The 27,036-nt window shown below is 47.7% G+C and overlaps 1 protein-coding gene across 3 annotated transcripts in view; it reads left to right on the forward strand.

Moving 5' to 3' along the window:
• DPYSL2 (dihydropyrimidinase like 2) overlaps positions 1–23,134 on the forward strand; it is a 140,731-nt gene extending 117,597 nt beyond the window's left edge. For all 3 annotated transcript variants that reach the window (XM_003823552.6, XM_003823551.5, XM_057302992.2), the window contains exons 9-14: positions 8,416–8,572; positions 8,927–9,068; positions 12,604–12,774; positions 17,216–17,395; positions 18,189–18,354; positions 20,569–23,134. In XM_003823552.6, the coding sequence (XP_003823600.1) occupies positions 8,416–8,572; positions 8,927–9,068; positions 12,604–12,774; positions 17,216–17,395; positions 18,189–18,354; positions 20,569–20,660 (908 nt within the window). In that variant the 3' untranslated portion in view covers positions 20,661–23,134. The remainder of the gene's footprint in view (positions 1–8,415; positions 8,573–8,926; positions 9,069–12,603; positions 12,775–17,215; positions 17,396–18,188; positions 18,355–20,568) is intronic.
• The last annotated feature ends 3,902 nt before the right edge of the window (positions 23,135–27,036 follow it).

Here is a 27,036-nt window from a genome sequence, read left to right on the forward strand (position 1 = left end):
TAACCTAATTACAGCCGGGCAAGGCAGGAGCTCCAGTTTCCTCCTCTGCTCCACTGCTGCGGCCTTGTTAGTATCTATTTAAAGCCATGTGCACGCCAAGGCGGGGTGGGCAGGCACATGTCCCCCAGCCCCCGTGCAAGAGCTGGACTTACTTTGATGTGGTTGAAATAAACTAGGCACATACACGGATTACGTCAGTTTCCATCCGCCCCAGAATCTTTGGTCACATCATGCACCTCCCCTCCAAGGCTGGGAGTGATTTCTGCCGGGGTATGTAAGGCAGCTTTGTGGGGTGTGGGGATGCATTTTGCCCCAGACACTATCACATCCAGATGTTTTGGTGCTTGATAAACTCTCTTGATGCATTCTGAACTGGGGCTGGGTCTCTGGTATTACTAGGGTGTCCACTGTAACTAACTGATGAAGTGCAGCTTCCAGTGCTTCCTCTAGAGGACGCCCCATGAGGCACCTCATGCATTATGAATGCAGCTGAGCCCTGTTGTCACCCGCCGCTGACAACATGAATTTCGATAATCACACTGCATCTTTTATGCTTGGGAGTTCTCTCCTCGTACAGAAAGCCTGAGGGCATGTCGTTCATTTTGATGGTGGATCTTAGGCTGATCTGAAATGAACATTATAAAAGGGTCCCCTTCTTTCTTCCTTCCTTTCTCCCTTTTATGTTCCCTCCTCCCCTTTGCCTGTTGGGATCTCTCCATCTCTGTGTCTCCACTTCTCTTCCCTTCTTTCCTGATTTCTGTTTCATTTTATCTTTCATTTGACTCTTTCTCAGTCCCTCTGTCATTCTCTCTCTGTGTCTTTCTTTCCCTGTTAGGAAGGGAGCCATTTGACCTCTATGGCTTGGTTTCTACTTCTCTGCATCATGCAATCCACATGGATCAAGGTGGGCTGTGGGATTTTTTTCACTGGCGGGTGACTTGCTGCAAGCCCTGGAACAAATTGCTCAATGACGACTGAGTCATCTTGTCCCAGAGATGATGACTTCCAGACGGACCCAGTGACTCCTGGCCCTGGTTCTTTGGAGTGCTCCTGGGGCCTCTGTCCTTAGGCTACACATCAAATGGTTGCCGCCTTTCTGTCTTCTCCTGGCACCTTGAAGGAATTGCCTTTTAGCAATAAGAGCATTCACCTAAAATAATGTAACCTACTCAGAATGAGCTTTGAGTTGTTTTCTAGGAGATATTGTGGATGACGATGGAATCGGTGGCCTTGGGCCACCCAGACACGCATTTGCAAGAAGGCAGCGCATTTGTGGGAATCAGCCTCTGTACGGAAGGCCGGCCACAGCACCGCTGCCCCCACGTAGTGTGGGGATGGTTGGCATAGTGTCTGAAAGGGGGAAAGAATGAGACGGCTTATTTTCTGTGTTTTACTACTGCGCTGTACCTAGATGATGATGATACGTGAGTTAGGCTAACATTTCAGCGTAATTTTGGATAGAGACCTTGTCTAAAGTTTACTTCATATTCAAACACATACCTGTCCAAATGAGAAGACGGAGGGGTCCTACGTGTCCCAGACTTTAGTTGGGGGAGGTGGAGTCGTGGGCCAGCCCTGCCGCAGGCCTCCTCCTCTCTGTCCCTCAGGGTTCTTCTCACGTGGAGTTGCGGAGCTGGAGTGTGTTGTTGCAGTGCCCAGTTTGGACCTAGCACCCCAACTCAGTGCCTGGTAACCCCCGTTGTTGTTTTTTTAATTTATTTTTATTTTTATTTTTGAGATGGAGTCTCACTCTGTCGCCCAGGCAGGCGTGCAGTGGTGCCATCTCAGCTCACTGCAGTCTCCGCCTCCTGGACTCAAGCGATTCTCCCGCCTCAGCCTCCTTAGTTGCTGGGATTACAGGCATCCCCCCATCACACCCATCTAATTTTTATATTTTTAGTAGAGACGGGGTTTCACCATGTTGACCAGGCTGGTCTGGAGCTCCTGACCTCAGGTGATCTGCCCGCCTCGGTCTCTCAAAATACTGGGATTACAGGCATGAGCCACTGCACCTGGCCACCCCTATTGTCTTTATAACCTTGACACGCTGTGTGTCTTATGGGGTGAGCAGTAGGAGGGGACTTTAGTCTGTTCCCTTCCAGAGCCTTCTGAGTGTGAGTCCAAATGTGCCCACACCATGGTTCCCAGGATGGCATTTGCATTCAAACTGTTACCCATTAATCTGTGAAAGCCTGAGCTTTAGACAAACCTGAGCTGCCAGAAAGGAATTTCCAGTGCATTCAGGTGCTAATGAGCAGGAATGAGAAGTCCTAGCTAACTTCCTAGGCTCTTAGGCTCTTTCCCATCTTGCTGGAACTTCCTAGCAACTTTGGGAGGCAGCCCTGGCAGGAATTTTTATATTTTGTTTTACTTTGCAGCTGAGTAAACTGAAGCTCAGAGCTCATGTATAGTGGAATTGGGGCTTGACTGTCAGGCATCTAACTTGAGGCCACAAATATCCGTGTTAATGTTTGACTGACTTACCTTCATGCTTTGAGATTATTTTAATACGGTGATGCTTGTGACCTGTGTCTGTTGGGGCTTAGTTCCTTAAGAATCCTGATTGAAACAGTGGCCTGACACCCAGCAGAGATATGGGTAATGTACACACAAGGATTCCCAAATGACAAAGAAGGAAAGCTCTGTAAGGGAGTATTAATTGTTTGCTCTCCAGGATCAGTATTCATTCTTGGATCAAACCCCAGCTCCACTGTACACCAGCCACGTGATGCTGGGTGCTTCCTCATCATCTCCACATGTCCTTTTGCCATCTGCAAGGGGAGGATAGTAACCATGACTCATCTCACCGGGTGATGATGATGTGTACGTGAGATATTGCAGGTAAAGATGGAGACGAGAAGCGTGACCAGTTATTGTGGCTACAGGATGAAGGGGCTGGTCTAACCTTGAGCTTGCGAGGATAGCAGAGTAAAGATGCCTGCTGACCCTGGACAAGGGTTTTCTGCTCAGAATTGTTTGTCCACTTCAGGTGGGTTCTTCTGGCCCCCTGAGGCAAGTGTGGGCACTGCTGCAGCCCCCTTTCGGATGCTGCATTTCTTCCTCTGTGAATGGAGAGATTCTGAATTCATTGAATGCACTTTCATGATGTGATACTTCAGGCCTGTGTACCAGGAAAAGAAATGGTCCCAACCACAGTTAGCTCCTCGACTTGCAGGGGAAGGATGCTGAGTGGAAAGTCCCGTTGGGAGGTGGTCGGGGCTACAAAAGGGGTACAAGTCAGGAGAGGTTGAGCCCAGAAGGGAGTCTCAGAGAGGTCAGGCTGCGTAAGCAGACTCGAAATTTTGCTATAAATGTGAGCTTTGAAAAATGATAATCCTGCCCTGGGAGGAGTAGTAATGTCTCCTTCTCTTAGTGATCCACATGAACCTCCCCAGCCGAGACCTGCTGGTCCAGAATCTAAGACAAGAGAAGTTCGGGGAAGTGAGGATATGAGGTGAAACGAGTGAGAACTGTTTTCACGTGCCTGCTTGAGCCAGCACGACTGCATCCTGCCTTCCCTGAGAGACACGCTGAGAGACACGCTGCTTCCATCAGCCGCTCTGTGGCTGTTCAGCAGGATGGCGTGTTCAGCCGGGGAGTGGTGTGTCATCAACCCAATTTGGCAGCTGAGGCAATGAACACAGAGCCAGGACCAGATGACCTGGGGGCATTTTTACTCTTGAAAAGAACTTAGACATTGATCAACTTAATAGGCTCATTTCACGGAAGAAGTAGAAGTGCAGAAATTGAAAATCTTGCCCTGGTTCATGTAGCCTGTGGGAATTAGAAACCATGATTCCAGGCTCCTGGCCACCTCTCTTTCCATGGAGGGCCCCTTGTGGGGATTTCTCCTCTAGAATGGGCTCCCTCTGACCACATTTTGTCCATGTGTGAAATCCAGCATGACTGCTGATGCCTTCCATGTGTGAGTGGTGGCCGTGGGCAGTGCCTGATGACCTCATCTGCTGGACATTCTTTTCCGTCCTCCTCCTCACCCCTCTCCCATAACCCGGGTGCAGAAACATTCAGGACATTAAACCCTGGGAACCTCAATTTGAGATAAGACCTCTTATGTCCTGTGGGTCAATAGGAGTGACTCAAACGTTATGAGAAGCACATGGTCGCAGGGCCTGTGAGGACCACCTCAGCTTGGGGATGAGTCCTTAGTTAAGCTTATGCTTGATGTTGCAATCTTGAACAGAAAAGGGGGATGAGAGAGGAGAGAGGACAGTAGAGAAAGGGGGAAGATTTATTTTAAAGAATTATATTGAAGGAATCAACTCACACGATTGTGGGGATGGCAAGTCTGAAATCTGCAGATCAGGCCACAGACTGGAGAACCAAGGAAGAGCTGATGTTGGCATTGGAGTCCAAAGGCAGAATTCCTTCCCAATCTATGCCCTCACTTTAACGGCAGATGCTCTGCAAGGTTGGGAATTCAATTTGCATTGTAATTCAGCCACTGCCAGGATGAGATCCTACTTCTGGTTTTCAGCCATCTCAGCTCTGCATCTATGGGACATAAGGGCAGACATAGAAACTTTTGATTCATTCATGTGGTGCTTGAGCTGGGAATTTGAATCCCTGAATTCATTCTTCTTTTTTCCCCCCACTTTGTCTAGTACAATTAGGAGCAACCAACCGCCCTCGTTATACTTGTTAATTTTACAAAAATGTTTAAGGTATCTGCTACACACCCACCTAGAACCTTGCCTCTTAGAAGCCTTTGGGAGTATTTAATAATATTTTCTGTATCTCTATTGTCCCATCATGCCCTGTACTCTCCTCTTTTTACTACTGGACGTAGAATCATTAGTGCCTTTAAACCCAATCAGATTTGAGAACGAATTTCAGAAACCTCAGAACCCATTCAGAAAACTCATTTTTAAGATGATGTTCTTCTAGAACCACTCTTGCTACGAAAACCTGACAGCACAGTCCCCAGGCTGTTTGTTAGGGTCTGGCATGAATTCTTGGAAAGGCAAAGGAGAATGGTGAGAGCGTGTGTAACTGTTGGTCTGTCTGTCCATCCCAGTTGGTTTTCACTGTGCTTTGCTGGCTGCATATGGAGCTACAGATGCTGATTTCCCACAGTTCCCACTTTGGATTTGTTCTCCTGCTTCTCGTCCATGGGAAATGACTGCTGGAGCTGGGAGCTATCAAGCATGTTTAAACTGCAGCCTTCCATTTATTCTTCATGAATGCACACGGGCCCCAGACTGGTTGTAAATAAGCACTAGCTCCCATCCCCTGCAGTTCTTGGCCTTATAGAGAGCCTGCCAGAGGCTGGCTTGGTCACATCCTTCAGTTTAGACTTTACCTGGAGAAGAAAATCACGAAGGTCTAACGGGCACCCAGATAGCATCAGCAGTGTATTTAGAGAAGTGCAGAAGGGCCAATTAAGCCCGTTTTGTGGTTTATTATTATTAGTGGTAATTATTTCTGGCATGCAGTTCAAGGGTGTCTGTGGCCTGGCTGAGCTCCGGAAGTGCATCCACAGCGCCCTCCTGTGAATGTTTATAGACCCAGGAGGGGAGCCCTGGGTTGGGAGCTCCAGACCACTGGGGATGGGAGGCAGAGACTCTATGTATAGATCATACTCTTGTGGAGGTAGAGGCCTGGAACATGATGGCTAAACTCCTGTCCCCGATTCTGGGCTAAGAAAGAAAGAAAATCCAAAAGACAGCAAGGACCTCTGAATCCCTGAGGGAAGTTGAACAGAGCAAAGTAGAAATGAACCACAGGATGGCTCCATCCCTCCCCTGGCATCCACTGCCCCTGCCCCTGAATGTCCCTATCTTTGCTTAGCTGTGGCCCAGAAGTCCACTCAGCCTTTGTCTAAAGAGGCAGGTTCTGCTCGGCAGTGGCGTTGAGAGCTCAGACCCCATTTTGGGTTTTCTAGAGGCGGAAGGCCAAGTTCATTCTCTTGAAGTGAGGTAGATATTCCTGTGCAGAGAGAAGGGGAATCCAGCTCCTCATAGAGCAGCTCCCCACCCCAAGCTGAGTCGTGTTTCGCAGGGAGAGATAAGCCTGTGGTCAGCAGCATTCATCCCCATGGTATTCAGGCCACTTTCCAAGAACCAGCCCCTCCTTGTACTTAAGTTTCTAGAGGCAGGGCCGAGGAGCAGGCACGGGGAGAGGATGAGCGTCGGCAAGTTACAGGAAACTCAGGAAAATGTTTATGCGTGTCCAGGGATTTTCAGAGACTACCCAGCCATTCTTTATCTCCAAGTGCCTCTGCTCTCATGAACTTCTTCATGTGGACAAAAGCAGGAAGCCTTTAGGGCCACGCATCCCTTGTTTTCCTGTGACTTACACAGCCCTCACCTTTGTGCTTAGATGGACTGTGGCCAGCGGGACCTCCAGGCCTGGCTGGGTCAGGAGAGTTTTGCTTAACCAGATCTGTTTGATCCTTGAACCAAAAGCGGGGAGCCAGAGAGATCCTTTGAGAACTGATGACTGCTGCTGGGTCCTGCCCAGCCATTTGCATTTTATAAAGGTCTTTGGCAGCAGCCAAGGCCTTCTCATTATGTGGTGTTTTTCCACTTTGGGATGAACCGGAGTGGTTTGTGCAGCCACCTTGATAGCTCTTTGCGCCAGCTTCTGCATGGGAGGCTTTGAGCGGGCCAGGAGCCAAGGGGACCCTCCTAGGCCTTCCGAGCACCTAGCACTGGCCCTTTTCTTCCTCGGGGCTTCCTTCTGGAGGAGGTTTCCCTGGGTTTGGAGTCCTCCCTCCTGCTGGGGGTGGGGGCGTGGTTGCTGGTGGCCTGGAGTGAGCTGCCTGCTGTGGCCTCCAGCACTCCCCAGCTGAACAGCGAGTCCTTTGTGAAATTCCTGAGGCAGGAGGGGGCAGCTGTGCAGAGCCAGCTCTCAGAGTGGCCGACAGGGAGGGTGTTGTGGTGTATCATCAAGTGATAAGGCCTTCGGAAAGGCTGTGGAGAGGAAGGAAAACACATTCCTGACTGTGGTGTGTTTGCCCTTGAGGGCCCTGTGTTTGGGGAAGTAGAGAAGCTTGGCTGCATTGTTGTGGGGTGGGAGTTAGCCCTGTGCTGGGGGGAGCTAGTGAGAGATGAATTCAGCTGACCTGGGATCAAATTCCAGCTTGGATGCCTTTAATTAATAACATATTAGACCATTTAATCAATTTAACACACGTTTTTGGAGTGCCTACTATGTGCAGGCAGGTAAATGATCTTCAAGATGTCTCCATCAGGTGGAAAGTCAAAAATTCAGAACTGGGCAATGACTGGAGGGGAGGATGGGATTCTCAGCTGAAGGGTGTGAGACCCGAGTTGTGTTTTGGACGATGTTAAAGGAGGAGATCAGCTTCCAGTAGTGAAGAGCATCTGATGCTTCGGTGAGGAGGATTTTCTTTTAAGTCCTTGAATGCAGAAGGGCTCCTTTGGAAGATTTTATGCAAGAGAATGCCATGGAAAGATTATATTATAGTAGATCACTCTGGAAGTGTCATGCGGAATGAATGGAGAGGTAGGAAGCGGGGTTGGGAGAGCAAACGTAAATCTAAGGTTCAATTGGGAGGCTCTGTTGGAATGAGCTGGCGAGAGATGATGAGGGCCTGATTTAAGGAACGATTGTATTGAAGGCACTAAGGTATTGGCATTCAGCGAATGTACATGAGTCTCAACTTTCTGGTTTACATCTGAATGGACAGAGAAGAGGACATGATCTGAGCATCAGGGAGTTGATGTTTGTCTTGGACATTGCATTAATATAGTTAAGCTAGGCTTCCAGAAACTCTGAAATCCCAGTGGCATAATGTCCAGTTTGTTTCTCTCTCACAGAGTCAGCTGTGAAGATGGTGGCTGTAACGGACAGCTTCTTCCAGGCAGTGACTCAGGGATCCAGGCTGTCTCTTGAGGATATCTGGGGGGTTATGTATTTGCCCTGAAATACTTCACCCTGGTGATGTCATGTGTGATTTCCTCCCGCAGACCTTTAGTCAGAGCTAGACACTGTGAAGGGCTAGGAATTGTGAAAAGATTGTGTGAATGAACAGGAAGGTTAAATTTGAGGTGCCATAGGCCATGCATAAAGAACAGTCCAGATGGCACCTGGGACTGGATGCCTGGACACCATCCGAGCAGGAGATTAATAGAATTGAAAATCAGCAACGTAGGAGACAGAAGCCTTCAGGATGTCTGGGATCCTATAGGGAGGGTGTGTTGTTTGAAGAGCAGGGGCTGAAGGTGGAATCTTGGGGAGCTCATGACAGGCTGGCAGAGGTACTGAATTTCTCGAAGTCTCAGTTTCCTCATCTGCGAGACGAGCCTGATATTTCCTATAAAGGGATAGTGAGTGCACTGGGTGCTGCTGGGCAGGCAGTGGCTCCTCATAGGGGTGGTTCCCTTCCCCCTGCATTGTGTTGGACTGAACCTTGTGTGTTCTGTTTGTCAGGAACTGTGGTGTATGGCGAGCCCATCACTGCCAGCTTGGGAACGGACGGCTCCCATTACTGGAGCAAGAACTGGGCCAAGGCTGCTGCCTTTGTCACCTCCCCACCCTTGAGCCCTGATCCAACCACTCCAGACTTTCTCAACTCCTTGCTGTCCTGGTGAGTCCTGGCGACTTGTTCACACTTCACATTCTGTCTTTCTACAGACCAGACTGACCCGTTAGGCGAAAACAACATGGTGGCCAAGAGCACCCATAAAACTGGGAGACCCTTGTTCACCAAACTAGGTTGACTACATGCGTACAGGGAATTGTCATTCTAGCACCATTTTGGGAGGGGATTCTGGATAAAAACCTGGGCCATGTTGAAAGTCAAGCCAAGAAGGGAGAGGAGGCGTCAAAAGGACTCCACTCGGGTTGGTGCGATGCCATTCATGAGACAGCCCACCAAATAGGTGTAGGCACACAGCATCTTGATGAAGCCGCAGCACCACATTATGTATTTTCTTTGCAGTGGAGACCTCCAGGTCACGGGCAGTGCCCATTGCACGTTTAACACTGCCCAGAAGGCTGTAGGAAAGGACAACTTCACCCTGATTCCGGAGGGCACCAATGGCACTGAGGAGCGGATGTCCGTCATCTGGGATAAGGCTGTGGTAAGGAGCGATGGCCTCACTCCTTGGTGGCTCTCAGCCTTCCTTGTCCTCCTCATCTGGGGGCCATGGGGCTCATGGAGGCCTTGAAATGACAGACAGTGGAGGACATCCTAGAAGCCAGTACTTATATGACAATATTTCTGAGGGTTGGAAATCTAAGACCTCTTCTAATAGGTCGTTTCTTCCTAAATATTACATATATATTTCTTTTTAAAACAATTTTTAAATTTTTTTCAGACAAGGTCTTGCTCTGTCACCAGGCTGGAGTGCAGTGGTACAATCATAGCTCACTGTAGCCTCAAACTCCTGGGCTCAGGTGATCCTCCCACCTCAGTCTCCTGAGTAGCTAGGACCACAGGCTCAGACCACCATGCCTGGCTAATTTTTTTTTTTTTTTTTGTGGAGATGGGCGTCTCACTATGTTGCCCAGGCTGGTCTCGAGTTCCCGGGTTTAAGCAATGCCTTGGCCTCCCAAAGTGCTGGGATTACAGGTGTGAGCCACCACGCCTGGCCTACCTGTGTATTTCTTATCATTATCATCAACGGAGCAGTAAAGACTGAAAACCTACACAGCTTTAGATGTGACTCTGGGTCAGTCAGGAACAAACTTCCTTAGCAACCAGGTGACTTACTCAGTTAATCCTCTTTTACTCTTGGAAATGGGCTCAATTTCCTTAAAAGTGTCTTTTAGGGCTCTCTGGACTTAGCATGTCTTCTACTGCCAGCTTCCAGTAGGCCTGCTATGAACATACACTGACCTTTAGAGGATCTTTGGGCTTTTTCATTTTAGTGTTTTAAAATATATTAACAGAATAGGTTTTCTGTTTTTTAGTGAATTGTTTAGATTATATGAAGAATATATCCTTATTTCCAGAAGAATAAGGAAGTAAATAAAAGTCACTGTGTTTCAGATATAACTACAGTTAACATTTTGGCAAATGTCTTTCCATTTTTTGCTACTACACAGGCACACACGTGTATATGTGACATGTGTGAGTGTGTAAATAATATTGGCATCATACAGCTGGGCCCACTCCCAGGTTCATGCCTATAATCCCAGCATTTTGGGAGGCCGAGGTGGGTGAATTATTTGAGCCCAGGAGTTCAAGACCAGTCTGGCAACATGGCAAAACCCTGTCTCTACTAAAAATACAAAAATTAGTGGGGCATGGTGGCGGGTGCCTGTAGTCCCAGCTACTCGGTGTGGGGGAGGCAGGAGGATCACCTGAGCCTTGGGAGGTTGAGGCTGCAGTGAGCCATGACTGGGCCACTGCACTCCAGACTAGGCGACACAGTGAGACCCTGTCTCAAAAAAAAATAATAATAACAATAATATTGGCATCATACATACTATTTTGTAGTCTTTTTTTAAAAAAATTATATCATGGAAATATCTCCACCTGCTTAAATATACTTGAAAAAGTTGATTTGTAATAACAGACTCTTCCATGTGAATGCTAAACTGGGACTCATTTATTTATTTATTTTTTTGAGATGGAGTCTCACTCTGGAGTGCAGTGGTGCGATCTCAGCTCACTGCAACCTCCGTCTCGCGGGTTCAAGAGATTCTCCTGCCTCAGCCCCCTGAGTAGCTGAGATTACAGGCGTATGCCACCACACCCAGCTGATTTTTGTATTTTTAGTAGAGACAGGGTTTCACCATATTGGCCAGGCTGGTCTCAAACTCCTGACCTCAGGTGATCCACCTGCCTTGACCTCCCAAAGTGCTGGCATTACAGACGTGAACCACCATGCCTGGCCAGGACTCATTTATAATTCTTTTTTTTTTTGGCTGGGGGAGACAGTTTCACTCTTTCCCCCCAGGCTGGAGTGCAATGGCGTGATGTTGGCTCACTGCAACGTCCGCCTCCCGGGTTCACGCAATTCTCTTGCTTCAGCCTCCTGAGTAGCTGGGATTACAGGTGCCTGCCACCATGCCCGGCTAATTTTGGTATTTTTAGTAGAGACGGCGTTTTGCCATGTTGGCCAAGCTGGTTTCAAACTCCTGACCTCAGGTGATCCACCCACCTCAGCCTCCCAAAGTGCTGGGATTACAGGTGTGAGCCACGACGCCCAGCCATATTTATGTCTTTGGTTGAGCATTTATGTTGTTTCTGGTTTTTTTTTTTTTTAAACTTGAATGACATTTTTGTAATAGACACATTCTTGATTATGTTTGTAGGAGAAATTTCTACAAGTGGCATTGCTGGGTCAAAGGATGCATATATTTTTAACATTTTTGATACATATTGTCAAAGTTCCTTCCAGAAAGTTTGTACTGCTTTATACGCTACCACCAATATATGTCATTCCCCAGTGTCTTCTACCACCTGGCTGTCATCAGCAAAGATCCATTGTTTGCTGATTTGATAGGTGAATTTTGTGTCTCATTGTTTTACATTTAATTTATTCAATTACTGATTAGAGTGAAAATTTTTTCCTATGCTTAGTGGCCATTTGTACTTTCTTCTCCCTCTTAATACCAGCTTATTTCCTTTGCCCAGTTTTTTACTGGATTTAGAGTGGGTTTGGGAGGGGAAGCACTTGAGGAAATGTGATTGGCACCTAAAACCAGATGTGGGGCGGAGACTTCTAGGTTGGCTAGACTAGAAGATGCCATCTGGCCAGGCATGGTGGCTAATGCCTGAAATCCCAGCACTTTGGGAGAGTGAGTTGCTTGAGCCCAGGACTTCGAGCCCAGCTGGCCAACATAGTGAGATCTGTCTCTTAAAAAAAAATTAGCCTGGTATGGTGGTGCATGCCTGTCTTCCCAGCTACTCAAGAGGCTGAAAGAGGAGGATTGCTTGAGCCTGAGAGGCCAAGGCTGCAGTGAGCTGTGATCACTCTACTGCACTCTAGCCTCAATGACAGCAAGACCCTGTCTCAAAAAAAAAGATTAAAAAAAAAAAGGAAGCCTAGATCTGTGGCTGTATTTTGTTGAAAAGGACAGCCAATTGGGCCAAATGATATTTCCTAAAGAGGGATTGCCACCCCTGCAAATTAAACGAATTTTTTTTTGTTTTGAAATAATTATAGATTAAGAAGCAGTTGCAAAGATAGTACAGAGAGAGGTCCCGGGTACCCTTCACCCAGTTTCCCTCATGGTTACATCTTATATAAATGTAGAACAATATCAAAACCAGGACACTGACAGTGTCACAATGTGTGGGTATAGCTCTAGGCTATGTGGCCACCTGTGGAGTCATGTGACCATCACCACAATCAAGATGCAGGTCTAGTCCAGCATTTCAGAGACCAACCTCTTGCTGCTCCTCCCCTCCACCCTCCCTAACCCTGGAAGAACCCGTCTAGCCCCTCCTCTGTTCTCCATCTCTACCATTTTGTTATTTGGAGAATGTTATAAAAATGGAGTCATACAATGTGTGACCTTTGAGACGGTTTGTGTTTCACTTGGCACAACGCTCTTGACATCCATCTAAGCTGTCGTGTGTATCAATAGTCTGTTATTGAAAAGTAACTTTTTAACTCGTTTCTGCTGTGTGCCTCCTGTGCACACCTATGCTGTCTCCCTCAGGTCACTGGGAAGATGGATGAGAACCAGTTTGTGGCTGTGACCAGCACCAATGCAGCCAAAGTCTTCAACCTTTACCCCCGGAAAGGCCGCATTGCTGTGGGATCCGATGCCGACCTGGTCATCTGGGACCCCGACAGCGTTAAAACCATCTCTGCCAAGACGCACAACAGCGTAAGACCTGTTAACTGTGCAGACCCCATCCAAACGAATTACAGTCACAGAGACACAGACGGAGGGAGAGCCCCAGGGTTTCTAAAAAGAACTTGCTGTGATGGGAATGCGCTCGACTGAGGATGTTATGATTTGCAATTTGCTGGGAAAAGAATAGTTATTTCATTTTCTTTAGTGAGGTCAATAAGATTGTTACTCTCATAATCATTTTGGAATACCACAGCCTCTCTATCTATAGACCTTTAGAGCCTCTAAAGTGATGTCAGGATGTGCAAAGCTTCCAGAAGTCAGGCACTGCTCCGTTTTCATAGGTTGGCACAGCACTTCTCATGGCAGTACTTGGTGCAAGGGACCTCAATGAAGCAGTGAGATGTCCTCTCCTGAGATGCCCACTGGGGACTTTGATCCTCTTAAGCCATTGTTTTCTCAGGCCAGTATCCATGCAGAAAACTGGATGACAGCCATTCTTATTATCTTAAAGGAATTGATTGACTGACTTCTCCCTAACAGAAGTACCCCCCAGCCATTTGATTGTTGTTTTAGGATCTGCCGCTTTGGGTATCTCTTCCCTCTGGGTCTGGGCTTTAGAGCTTAGAGATGTCCTCTCTTGTTAACAGGACCCAGGGCAAGTCTGTTAATGTCTTAGGCTCCTCAGCTGAGAGTGAGGGGTTCAGACGAGGTCTCCAAGTGTCCTGTGATTCTGTGAGGTCAGCAGACATTAAGCAGAGTTGTTAGACACTGCCGATTCCTCACAAGCAATATGGTATAGGCAGAAAAACTGAAGGAATATGCCCAGAGGGAGAGCTTTGGGAAAGAAATGGGCCTCGGGCAGAAGCGTTTCATGTCAGGAACTCATTTGAATCTTGAAGACAGCTCAGGCCAGCAAGCACTGACACCTCCCCCACACGCCACGACAGCTTAGGGCAGGTTTCTGGCATTTCTCTGGGACAACCCTGGGACTTTGCCCTGTCCCAGTCCTTTCTCATTTGCACACACAGAGGTGTTTGGGCTGCAATGGGCTCAGGCTCAGCTCTGGCTTCTGCCACCTGTGAGGACCAGGGTGGTGGGTGTTTCTCAGAAGACTGTTCAAGTCTGTGTTTAAAGCTGTCTTTCTCCCTCCCCCACCACCACTCACTGGCTCAGCCTGGCAGCGCAGCCTTATGATCGCGCCCCTTACAGCTCAGATCATGACTTCTTGGGTGTCCTGACTGGCTATTTTATGGTCAGGGATCCTAGGGCCCTGCCCCATGAACCTCCCTATTCGTGTGCCTGTAACTTCACATTCTCATTGACTCTTTCATTTGACCTTCTCAATAAAGGGACTGGTATTATTATCCCAATTTGGGAAAATAAATAAACGGAGGCTTAGAGAGCTTAAGTGACCAGTCTAATGTTACATAGCGATTTTGTGGTTGAGCCAGAATTAGAACCCAAAATTGTTCAGGACTCTTCCCTGCCAGACTGCATATGCAGCCTCTTGGTCAGGCTTAGACGGGGAAAATGCTTCCCCTCTCTTGCAAGGTTGCTTCCCCCAGAGGTGCTATAAATGGCTGGCTGGGCTCGTTATTTAAGACACAAATGACCTAGCTGGGGAACTTGCATTTGGAGTTCTTAACCTAGAAGAAGAGACAGTGGGAAGGAGTGAAGATTTGGGAAGACAGATTCTGCCCTCCAGACATTTTCACCCCAACCTACCCTGCTTTTACCTCCAGGTGACCTATGGAAGAAATGTTGACTTTCAAAGCGGTGCTTTTCCATCCCCACCTGTTTTAAAGAGCGAGCACTAAGCATGTGCCTGTTCGTTCATCTTCTGGGAAAATGCAACTAGGAGACTTTCCCTGCATAGTACAGTGTTTCCTACCATGAGGCTAATTAGCTTTAATTCGGAGCATCTAGCTAACTATTATCGACAGCCCTGTTGCTAAGCCTTTGCTTGGATTTTCCAGGCATCTGGCCCGATGAGTAATTTTAGGGAGCCTGTGTGGATGTAGGTTAAAAATGTCTATGCATGGTGAGTGAGGAAGCCTCCCTGCATCATGGTTTGATGGAGAGTAGGCTCTGAGTATCTGGGAATTGTGATCTGACCCTTGGACTTGTCAATGTTAAGTCACTGAGAGTCATGGGGCTGGTTCTTCCATCTTTTAAAAATGATAGATGGCCCCAGAGGTCTTCTAGGTGCTCATTTATAAGCAACAAGACTCAACGCATGCATTGTGTGAGATCTTGGATGCTACAGGGCTGGCAAGTGTTAGCAAAGTGCAATAAAGAGCCAGACAGTGAATGAGTGAAGATTTTCTAAATGCCTACTGTGAGCCAAATAGTGAGCTAGATGCTTTTGTTCATTTTATTTCATTTGATTCTCACATGAGTCCTGCAAAGGGGGACCTACTTACCCCTCACAGATGAGGAGGTGGAGGCTCAGGGGTGTGAGGGATGCATCCAAAGTCACATAGCTGGTGAATGGCATACCTGGGGTGTGAACCCAGGGCAGATGTCTCCATGGCCGAGGCTGCGCCCATACTCTACCCAGTAGGGCACAAGAGGAGGTTGTCAGGGCATAAACTGTTAGCTGTGGAGTGATCCAGGCCTTAAAGGGTGACTCACACCCTTTCAAAGGTTGTTTCTGAGACGACCAGGGATGAGGCTTTTTGTATTGTCATCTTCACATACGCCTCGGGAGGGTGCAGATGAAGAAACTGAAGCTGAGACAGGATTAAAGCAATCTCCCCAGAGTCACACAACTTCTGGATTTTACCGTATCTGAGATGCCATTGATTTTAAGATATTCCATTAGGTTATGTACCACGATGAAAGAAAACATGCCCAAGACGAGGAGTCTCATAGGAGACTGGGCCACCAGGGGCCAGCGTGTGCTTATTATGGCATCTCTGGGGAGACCATCTGCTGTGCAGACAGGGGTGGCAGAAAATCTCGCAGGCCTCGACCTTGGCATTGGTTGCCAAGAGGGAAAAATGTCTCCCCCAAGAATTGGAACTGGAAGTGGGTGCTTGTCCAGCCTTGTGGTCTGAATGCATGCCGCCTGTGTGGTCCAGAACAATGTCAAGCTGAGAATTTACTGTAAAATGCCCTCAGTGGGGTTGTCCCCCAACCCAGTGGCACAAACAAACCCATATCCCCCTAGAAGAACTTGGCTTTAGTCTAGGCTGGCAGTACCCGCGTGGCTCTGGCTGCTATAAGACACATTCTGACTTCAGGGATGAGTGTCTTAGAATTGATGAAAGACAATTTTAAGTCTTGGGTCTCAGTAATCCAAGTGCAGAGTCCTCTTCCCTCCCTGCTGGCGCCTCTCTGCTATGGTTCCTTTGGTAGCTTCTGCATGACTGCTTTGAGACTCAGAGCAATGTACTGACAGCCCTCGTGGTTGTTTTCACCCAACATTGTATGCGGGGCATTGTGCATTTACATGCCCGATGTGAGCTGCTGAGCTGGCCGAATCCGTGTTACCAGCCGCTGCACTAAGCAGAAATGTCATCTTGAACTGCAGGGTGCTAGCACAGCTCTCTGTTCAGAGGCCAGCTCCCTGAGTGCTGATAACCTGGTCTGAACTTTCCCAGAAGCCCAGGGTGCTTTTTATGGTTGGAGCAACCTATTAATCCTCTAGTCCAGACTCAGCCACAGCCATTGGTCCCCGTGAACCAAACAGGCAGGAAGAAGCAGGAGGCATTTGGGATCTGGGAAGTAGCACTGGGTTAGCAGAAGCTGCAGGATGGAGTTTTTGATGTCAGGGTGCAATGACTCCTGTGTTCTGTTGCTTCATTACCAACCACAAACTCACATCCATATGGAGACCCCACCTATTTTCCAAGAGGGCACACAGATGTGTCTCTGTTTGACCCGGAAAAACTTGAAACCAGAAGGATAGCTACATAGCTACATTGTTCTGGAAATTAACTAGCCCTCAATCATTTTATCGGAGGCATGTCTCTTCAGTGACCACAATCCTTTCATTTAGGGACTTCAGTTTAACCACACCGCAAACAGACTGGAAAACCAGGCTAGCCAGTGGGAAAACCTACTTGTGGATGGCTCATTTCAAGATTAAATTTAGAACTTGGTCAGAGAAGGCCTTTGGAATTCAACCGGAATGGAGCTGGAGATGGTGGGAACACAGTCTCTGTTAATAGGAGGAATCATTTTCTTTATATTTGTGTAGCATTTACACACATGCACCCTTTTCACACAATTATTCTGTTTAATTATTTTTCTTTCTAATGTGGAGAGGTAGAAAAAGTTATTTCATATTCTAGACAGGGAAATGGAGACACAGCAAGTAAGTGCCTGCTGGGGTGCCCAGTTGGGACAGGATCCCTGTCTCTGAGTCTCTCTTTTGTCTCTGTGGGGTTGGGGCAGTGGGTGCTGCCGGGTGGATTGAGTCCAGCCAGAGTGGCCTGTTCTAGAGTTTACTGTGCCTTCTTCTCAGTCTCTCGAGTACAACATCTTTGAAGGCATGGAGTGCCGCGGCTCCCCACTGGTGGTCATCAGCCAGGGGAAGATTGTCCTGGAGGACGGCACCCTGCATGTCACCGAAGGCTCTGGACGCTACATTCCCCGGAAGCCCTTCCCTGATTTTGTTTATAAGCGTATCAAGGCAAGGAGCAGGGTGAGTAGTTTTGTTCTGATGAATTTTTTGTTAAATCACGAATTAAGTTCAAGGCCGCAAACATTTATTAAGCACCTTGAGACAGAATATTAAGATGAATTTAGTGGATTCCAGGGATAAGAGGGAGCCTGAATTTTTTATTCCTGGCATTTAAAATACTGGAGAAGGAGTCAGGCGTGTCCACAGAGAGCCCTAGCAAAGTGAGATCATGGTATATGCTATGATAAGGAGTGTGGAGTAAGGACCCAGAGGAGGGAGCCACTGCCCATAGCTGGGGAGAGTGTCATGGGGAGAGGACATTTTGAGTTGGGCTTTGAAGGTTAAGTAGGAGTCTGTCAAGTCAAAGAAGGGAGACGAGGGAATTTGATAAGAGTATCATGAGCATAGAAAATGTACAGTGTATTCAGGGCATGTGAAGCAGGAAAGAGATGGAGCTATAAGGGAATTAAAAGGAGAATGCAATTGGAAAGAAAGTTTGGGGCCAGATCTTGAACATGATACCAGATCCGCCTCACAGCATGCTTAGGGGATTCTTACAGGGTTTAAAGTTGAAGTGTCTTGGGGGGAAAATTGTAAGGCGTGTTAGTTTTTGTAGAGTTAACCAGTTACTGGACCTTGTGGGGAGTTTTGGCCTGGCATGGTGGGAGCTGGCCCCACACAACACCTGTCCACCTGTCTGTAAGGAGAGCCCTCCATCCCTAGATCTCACAGGCCATCCTCCCTCCAGGAGGGTTTCTAGAGAGGTATCCTCTGTGGCTGTGGCCTGAGCTGGGGGGACTCTTGTGTTTTGCAGCTGGCTGAGCTGAGAGGGGTTCCTCGTGGCCTGTATGACGGACCCGTGTGTGAGGTGTCTGTGACGCCCAAGACAGTCACTCCAGCCTCCTCGGCCAAGACGTCTCCTGCCAAGCAGCAGGCCCCACCTGTCCGGAACCTGCACCAGTCTGGATTCAGTTTGTCTGGTAGGGTTGGGGCTTGGGGAGGGCACAGTTCTGCAGGGCCAGCTCGCTGGTGCTGGCGAGGCTACAGTTGCATTTGGAAAGGACACAGAAATAGAAGTGAATGATATTCCCTTTCTCTCCAACGTGAGAAATACAGTGGACTCAGATCTCTGGAGATGTATTTTCTTTTTCTTTTTTTTGAGACAGGGTCTCGCTCTGTCACCCAGACTGGAGTGCAGTGGCACGATCTTGGCTCACTGCAACCTCCACCTCCTGGTTCAAGTGATTCTCATGTCTCAGCCTCCCAAGTAGCTGGGATTACAGGCATGCACCACCATACCTGGCTAATTTTTGTATTTTTAGTAGAGACGGAGTATCACCATGTTGGCCAGGCTAGTAGAACTCCTGACTTCAGGTGATCTGCCCGCCTCGGCCTCCCAAAGTGCTGGGATTACAGGTGTGAGCCACCGGGCCCGGCCTAGCTTGGCCTGGAGATGTATTTTCATAGTTAATGACTGGTTGGGTTTCAGAATCTTGAGATCAGTTTGTGTCACACAATGCCCATACTGTGTTTTACCTAATATATTAAGAAGACATTTGTTCAATTTCTTAGGTCCATCATAAGAAAGGACACTGTGGTATTTCAGGACTTCTCTCCTACAGTATATTGTAGTTTAGCTTGTGGAGTCTGGAGTTTCAACAGCCTAACTTCAGAGCTCAGCTCTGGCTGTGCCTCAGTCTCCTCGCCTGTATAATGGCAATAATAGTAGTTGCTCCCCCGTGAGGTTGTTGTGAGGGTTAAATGGGTTAATATATATGTACAGTGCTTAGAACGGGGCCATTTGAGAACTGTTAGTTGTATTTGCTTGGGTAATTTGTGTGATATCCCCTTGGTGAGAGGAAAGGGTTCAGATTTTTAAGTTTCCTTGCTTGAAACTTCCTTCCCGTCTTTCATTTGGCCCATGACTAGAACATTCCACTCTCGTAGCTCCCTGGGCCACGGATTCCTATGGCGTATTAAAGAAATTGTTAAACCAGTGAGAATTTTTTTTTCTTGCTGGTTGTATGGGTTTTTAGAAAGTTACCTGTGTCCCATATATGGATTACCAATTTTCAAAACATTTAAAAATAATGAACGTTACTTCGTTGTAAGTAAAACGTGTATAATCATGTCTGTGTTATCTGATCTCTCAAGGCTGTTCCAATATAAGCTGCCATCGTTCCTCCTACTTGTGATTCTATGTGTAGGATTAGGGGATTAGAATGCCAGAAGAGGGCTATGTCCTCAGAAAAGCCACAGCCAATTTGACTAATCAGAACAGGGGACAGGACAGAGTCTAAGATGTAGTGATATTTTGTATATAGTCTTACTTTCTCTGGTAATAGATCCAACAACCTTTATACAGTGTCTGATTCTTTGGTTACCTTAGGCTCATCTCCTTTTTAAAAAGTTTATTTTTATTTTTAGAGATATAATAGTATCTCACTGTGTCACCCAGTACCCAGGCTAGAGTGCAGTGGTGCAATCACAGCTCACTGCAGCCTCGACCTCCTGGGCTCAAGTGATCCTCCCAGCTCAGCCTCCCCAGTAGCTGGTACTACAGGCTTCCATCATCACACCTGGCTAATTTTTTAATTTTTTTTTTTTTATAGAGATAGGCTCTCACTGTGTTGCCCAGACTGTTCTCAAACTCCTGGACTCAAGCAATCTTCTCACCTCAGCCTCTCCAAGTGCTGTTAGTAGGATTCCAGGCATGAGCCACCATGCCTGGCCTCCACCTCCTTTCTGTAGTCTAAACTTCAGTGAGGTTTTAAGAGAAGAACAAAGAACGTGAGGCCGGGCAGGGTGGCTCACACCTCTTATCCCAGCACTTTGGGAGGCAGAGGTAGGAGGATTGCTTGAGCCCAGGAGTTTGAGACCAGCGTCAGCAACATAGCGAGACCCCTCTTTACAAAAAATTTAAAAATTAGCTAGGTATGGGGGCCTGTGGCTGTGGTCCCAGCTTCTTGAGGGGGCCGAGTGGGAGGATGGCTTAAGCCCAGGAGATTGAGGCTGTGGTGAGCTATGATGGTGCCATAGCACTCTGGTCTGGAAAACAGAGCAAGACGCTGTCTCCAAAAAAAAAGAATGCGACTAGCACTTTTCCTCCTGAGCTGTGAGATTTCACCTTCAAGCAGGATCTTGTGTGACTGTCCTGGCCCCTCACCCGCTCCTCTCTTCTCCTCTCCCTCCAGGTGCTCAGATTGATGACAACATTCCCCGCCGCACCACCCAGCGTATCGTGGCGCCCCCCGGTGGCCGTGCCAACATCACCAGCCTGGGCTAGAGCTCCTGGGCTGTGCCGTTCACTGGGGACTGGGGATGGGACACCTGAGGACATTCTGAGACTTCTTTCTTCCTTCCTTTTTTTTTTTTCTTTTTTTTTAAAGAGCCTGTGATAGTTACTGTGGAGCAGCCAGTTCATGGGGTCTCCCTTGGGGCCCTGCACCCCGTCTCTCACCAAGAGTTACTGATTTTGCTCATCCACTTCCCTACATCTATGGGTATCACACCTAAGCCTACCCACCAAGCTCATACAGGGAACCACACCCAACACTTAGACATGCGAACAAGCAGCCCCCAGCAAGGGTCTCCTTCGCCTTCAACCTCCTAGTGTCCGTTAGCATCTTCCTTTTCATGGGGGGAGGGAAGATAAAGTGAATTGCCCAGAGCTGCCTTTTTCTTTTCTTTTTAAAAATTTTAAGAAGTTTTCTTTGTGGGGCTGGGGAGGGGCCGGGGTCGGGGATAGTCTTTTTTTTTTTTTTTTTTTAATACTAAATTGGAACATTTAATTCCATATTAATACAAGGGGTTTGAACTGGACATCCTAATGATGCAATTACGTCATCACCCAGCTGATTCCGGGTGGTTGGCAAACTCATCGTGTCCGTCCTGAGAGGCTCCAGAATGCCCACCCGCATTGCCATTCCGTAGTCTTCAGGGTCAGCTGTTGATAAAGGGGCAGGCTTGCTTTATTGGCCTAGATTTTGCTGCAGATTAAATCCTTTGAGGATTCTCTTGTCTTTTACCATTTTTCTGCGTGCTCTCGCTCTCTCGCTCTCTCTTTCTCTCTCTAGCTTTTTAATTCATGAATATTTTCGTGTCTGTCTCTCTCTCTCTGTGTGTTTCCTCCAGCCCTTGTCTCGGAGACGGTGTTTTCCTCCCTTGCCCAGTTATCTTTTCACCTCCCAGGTCTACCATTTCATGGTGGTCATTGGGTCCGCCTAAAGGATTTGAGCGTTTGCCATTGCAAGCATAGTGCTGTGTCATCCTGGTCCATGTGGGACTGGTGCTAACCACCTGCCATCATGAGGATGTGTGCTAGAGTGTGGGACCCTGGCCAAGTGCAGGAATGGGCCATGCCGTCTCACCCACAGTATCACACGTGGAACCGCAGACAGGGCCCAGAAGCTTTAGAGGTATGAGGCTGCAGAACTGGAGAGATTTTCCTCTGTGCAGTGCTCTCTGGCTAAAGTCACGGTCAAACCTAAACACCGAGCCTCATTAACCCGAGTGAACCAACCAAAGTCACCAGTTCAGAAGTGCTAAGCTAATAGGAGTCTGACCCGAGGGCCTGCTGCTTCCTGGTTAAGTATCTTTTGAGATTCTAGAACACATGGGAGCTTTTTATTTTCGGGGAAAAACCGTATTTTTTTCTTGTCCAATTATTTCTAAAGACACACTACATAGAAAGAGGCCCTATAAACTCAAAAAATCCTTGGGAAACTTAAAGTCCATTCTACTTTGCAAGAGGAGAAATGTGTTTTATGAACGATAGATCACATCAGAACTCCTGTGGGGAGGAAACCTTACAAATTAAACACATGGCCCCCTTAGAGACCACAAGCGATGTCGTATCTCCATCCTTCCCTCTCCTTTTCTGTCACCTTTCCCCCTAGCTGGCTCCTTTGGACCTACCCCTGTCCTTGCTGACTTGTGTTGCATTGTATTCCAAACGTGTTTACAGGTTCTCTTAAGCAATGTTGTGTTTGCAGGCTTTTCTAAATACCAAATCTGCTTTTTGTAAAGCGTAAAAACATCACAAAGTAGGTCATTCCATCACCACCCTTGTCTCTCTACACATTTTGCCTTTGGGGATCTGGTTGGGGTTTTGGGTTTTTTGTTGTTGTTGTTTATTTGTTATTTTAAAGGTAAATTGCACTTTTAAAAAAATAATTGGTTGACTTAATATATTTGCTTTTTTTCTCACCTGCACTTAGAGGAAATTTGAACAAGTTGGAAAAAAACAATTTTTGTTTCAATTCTAAGAAACACTTGCAGCTCTAGTATTCACTTGAGTCTTCCTGTTTTTCCTGTACCGGGTCATGGTAATTTTTGGTTGTTTTGGTTGTTTTCTTAAAAAACAAGTTAAAACCTGACGATTTCTGCAGGCTGTGTAAGCATGTTTACCTGTTGGCTTGCTTTGTGTGTCTGTTAAATGAATGTCATATGTAAATGCTAAAATAAATCGACAGTGTCTCAGAACTGAATAACTGCAGTGACTTGATGCTCTAAAACAGTGTAGGATTTAAGAATAGATGGTTTTTAATCCTGGAAATTGTGATTGTGACCCATGAGTGGAGGAACTTTCAGTTCTAAAGCTGATAAAGTGTGTAGCCAGAAGAGTACTTTTTTTTTTGTAACCACTGTCTTGATGGCAAAATAATTATGGTAAAAAACAAGTCTCGTGTTTATTATTCCTTAAGAACTCTGTGTTATATTACCATGGAACGCCTAATAAAGCAAAATGTGGTTGTTTCAGGGGTGTGTCTGTATTGAGATGTTCGGGAGGTGGCTGCTTGACTTGGGCCTCCAACCAGACTTCCCCTCCACAAGCATTCACGGAGCCCTCGGCTTCAGTTTGGTGAATATACCAATTCAAGAGTTTTCACTCCATGTCACAGGCTGCTACGTCCAGGCCACGGGATTCTAATTCTAAGCAAAGATGCAGCCTGCGGGTGCGTGGCAAACCAAGTGTCAGAAATTCACAGACTCTATCCTGGAGAGCCCTCCAGAATCAAGCTGCATACTGAAGCTTGAAACTGGGAATGGGGTGGGACCACATGCTTTCATGTGGGTGACCCCTCTGGGCTCTCTGCTTCCTTCCAGCTTGTTTACCCCGGAAAATCCTCCAGCATGAAAGATAAGAGGCAGGTGTGTTGGCCCTTATCCACACCTCAGTCCGGAAACTTTTGGGAAACCAGGTTATAAAGGCTTGGTCTTCCACTTTCATGCAAGTGTCAAGAATGCACTTTGGCCAGGAGCCCCGCCCACCCCAGCAGGCCAGATGCTTGGTTTTCGTGGTTACCCTGATAACTGGCACTCACATTATTGATTCTGAGAAGACTGAATGAAGAGAGTGTGTGCCTTGGGCCCCCCAGGCCTATCATAGGGTTGATGAAGTCATTATCTTTTTTTCCCTTCCTCCTCCCCTCTTTTTTTTTGAGACAGGGTTCCACTCTGTTGCCCAGGCTTCAGTGCAGTGGCACCATCTTGGCTCACTGCAGCCTTGACCCCTTGGGCTCAAGCGATCCTCCCACCTCAGCCTCCTGAGTAGCTGGGACTGCAAGTTGCACACCATCATGCTCAGCAATTTTTTGTTTGTTTGTTTTGTAGAGACACGGTTTCATCATATTGCCTGGGCTGGTTTTGAACTCCTAGGCTCAAACAGTTCACCCACCTCGGCCTCCCAAAGTGCTGAGATGATAGATGTGAGCCACTGCAGCCAGCCCATTTTTATTTTCTGTCCAGCCCTGTCCAAACAGGATATGAGGTGACTTATACAAACATATACACAGTGCCACAGTTTATAAATAAAGAGTGTTTGGGTAAAGGGAAAATAAGAGCAAGAAAAATAAGATAAGGCCTTGCAGGGGTTAGTGTGTGACACCTGCCACGAGGCTGTAAACTTGTTAGCGAGCTCTGAGTGTCCCGGCAACACGTACACAAAAGGGAAGTATGGCTACTTACAACACTTACAGTGACCAGAAGGTAAAGAAGATAAATGAGTCCTTCATAAGGAATACAGCAAATCCTGGGTCCTCCCTGGGAACCACAGTGTTGAGCGTCTGGGGCTGGCTCTTACCTGCCTGTCACTGCATGCTGATGGCAGAGCACTGTGAACCAGTCAAATTGAGTCTGTCCACAAGAAAGGGACAAAAAGTCTCACCTTAACATTGATGGGACCTGGGACAAGAGTTAACATGAAGCCTCCAGGCCCACAGCCCATCCTCCTACTCTCATAATGGCTTCATCCCACACCAAGATGGGCCTCATGCCCATACCTGTGGACACTGCAGCCCATGTGTCCAAGTTCCACCCAAGCCCAGCAAACAGCTGCCCCGTGAGGTGTCCACAGCAGCTGTGAGGTCTTCCCTCCAAAGAATAGAGCCAGCACAGAGTCCCTCTTAGGTCCCTTTGAGCAGGGACCCAGGTACCAAAGCTGGCCTGGAAGGGCTCTGGTTGGGAACATCTCACTGACCCTTGGAAACTCCTCACTCTGTGGTGAAAGGCATGCTGGAGGGGGCCCAGAGAGAGGGCTTCTACAGGTAGACCAGCCTCGAACTCCTGGGCTTAAGTGATCCTCCTGCCTCAGCCTCTCAGTCTCCAGAATAGCTAGGACTATGGATGCGTCCACTACCACTCCTGTCAATTTTTTTTTCTCTTTGTAGAGCTGGGGGTCTCACTATGTTCAGGAGTTCAAGACCAGCCTGGGTCTTGAACTCCTGGCCTCAAGCTATCCTCCTGCCTCAGCCTCCCACATGTTTTTAATGACTATTATTCCACTGTCTCTTAGAAAGCTCCTATTTAGAAGGGTGTGAGCAAAGGGGACAGGGAGTGTTAGAGAATAAGACTGAGCAGGTAGTCAGGCAAGCCCACAGGAGAAAAATGTGGGCAAATGAGAGCTTTGCAGAAAAGAGTCTAATGACCTCAGGAAGCCAACACAAATTTGGAAATAGTGGGGATCTAGTTAAGAAGAAATGAAAAAGCCTACAAAATAGACAAGAGGAGGAGTCAGGAGAAAAATGGCCTAGAGGAGGACGAGACAGGTAAAGGAAAACAATAATAATCCGAGTGCATTACATTTTTTTTTTTTTGACGGAGTCTCACTCTGTCACCAGGCTGGAGTGCAGTGGCACGATCTCAGCTCACTGCAACCTCCAACTCCCAGGTTGAAGCGATTCTCCTGCGTCAGCCTTCCAAGTAGCTGGGACTACAGGCACGAGCCACCATGCCCAGCTCATTTTTGTATTTTTAGTAAAGACGGGGTTTCACCATGTTGGCCAGGATGGTCTCGATCTCGTGACCTCATGATCCGCCCGCCCGGCCAAAGTGCTGGGATTACAGGCGTGAGCCACTGCGCCCGGCCAAGTTTTATAGATAAGAATTGAGAAAATTGTGTTGATTTGGCAAAAAAATTACAAATGTGTGTCTATACACAAATGTATGTATGTAACTTTTATAAGGATCTCAAAAGAATAAAATAGGCCGGGTGTGGTGGTTGATGCCTGTAATCCCAGCACTTTGGGAGGCCGAGGCGGGTGGATCACCTGAGGTCAGGAGTTCAAGACCAGGCTGACCAACATGGTGAAACCCCGTCTCTGCTAAAAATACAAAATTAGCCGGGTTTGGCGGTGCATGCCTGTAATCCCAGCTACTCGGTAGGCTGAGGCAGGAGAATTGCTTGAACCTGGGAGGTGGAGGTTGCGGGAGCCAAGATCGTGCCACTTAACTCCAGCCTGGGTGACAGAGCAAGACTCCGTCAAATAAATAAATAAATAAATAAATAAATAAATAAATAAAATAATGTCTGAAAATTCTTTGAGGAGGGACAAAGGGACCTAGACACAAATGCATCGTCATTTTACTAAGCCTTGGTATCAGGACAGGGCTTGGGCAGACGAGAAGACAACAGGCAGGTTGTCTAGCAGTGAGTGTCTTGTTGAGGCCATGAGGCGTGGGGCCTCCACTCAGGGCGGGACAGAACCTGAGGGGCCCGTGGGAGAAGCACTGGGGGGTTGACAAAGACTAAACACAAGAGCTTATAAAGTTTTACGGTTCAAACAACTTATTACATTGAGTTTATTCACGTGATTAGCTTTGGCAGCTACACCTCATCCCTGCCAGGGATCACACACAGTCCTCATCCTAACGAACATCTCTGCACCACACAGGACCATCCAGCCAACCTGGCAAGTGCAACGGGAACAGGGTTGTGATCACAGAGGATGAAGGCGAGGTCTCCCCCAGCTGTGACCTTGCCCAGTACCAGCTTTTTGCAGCTTTATCCTGGGACTCTTGGGACCCCAGGGACCCTGGAAAACCCAGTGCGGACCCCTAAGGAAGAAGTGGGCAGGGAGGGGGGAACTCCCTATTTCGCTGCCTACAGCTCCTTCAGGATCAATGCCTCCTCCTCGAAGTCCAGATGTGCCGTGGCCTTGATACTGAGGCTTCCCGTTACTGGCGGGCATGTCTCTGGATTTTTCCTGTCTCTCCAAAGCTGTCCATCTAGTCCTCGGTGAGCCTCTCCCCATCAGCCCCAGGGAAGCGGCCCACTTGGTTCAACTTCTCCGTAGGGCTGAGCTCCCTCTGCTGGAGACACGCACCTCTTACCTTTTTTTGTTTTGAAACAGGGTCTCTGTTGCCCAGGCTGGAGTGTAGTG

This window comes from Pan paniscus, chromosome 7 (assembly GCF_029289425.2).
Source record: "Pan paniscus chromosome 7, NHGRI_mPanPan1-v2.0_pri, whole genome shotgun sequence".
NCBI classification, from domain to species: Eukaryota; Metazoa; Chordata; class Mammalia; order Primates; family Hominidae; genus Pan; species Pan paniscus.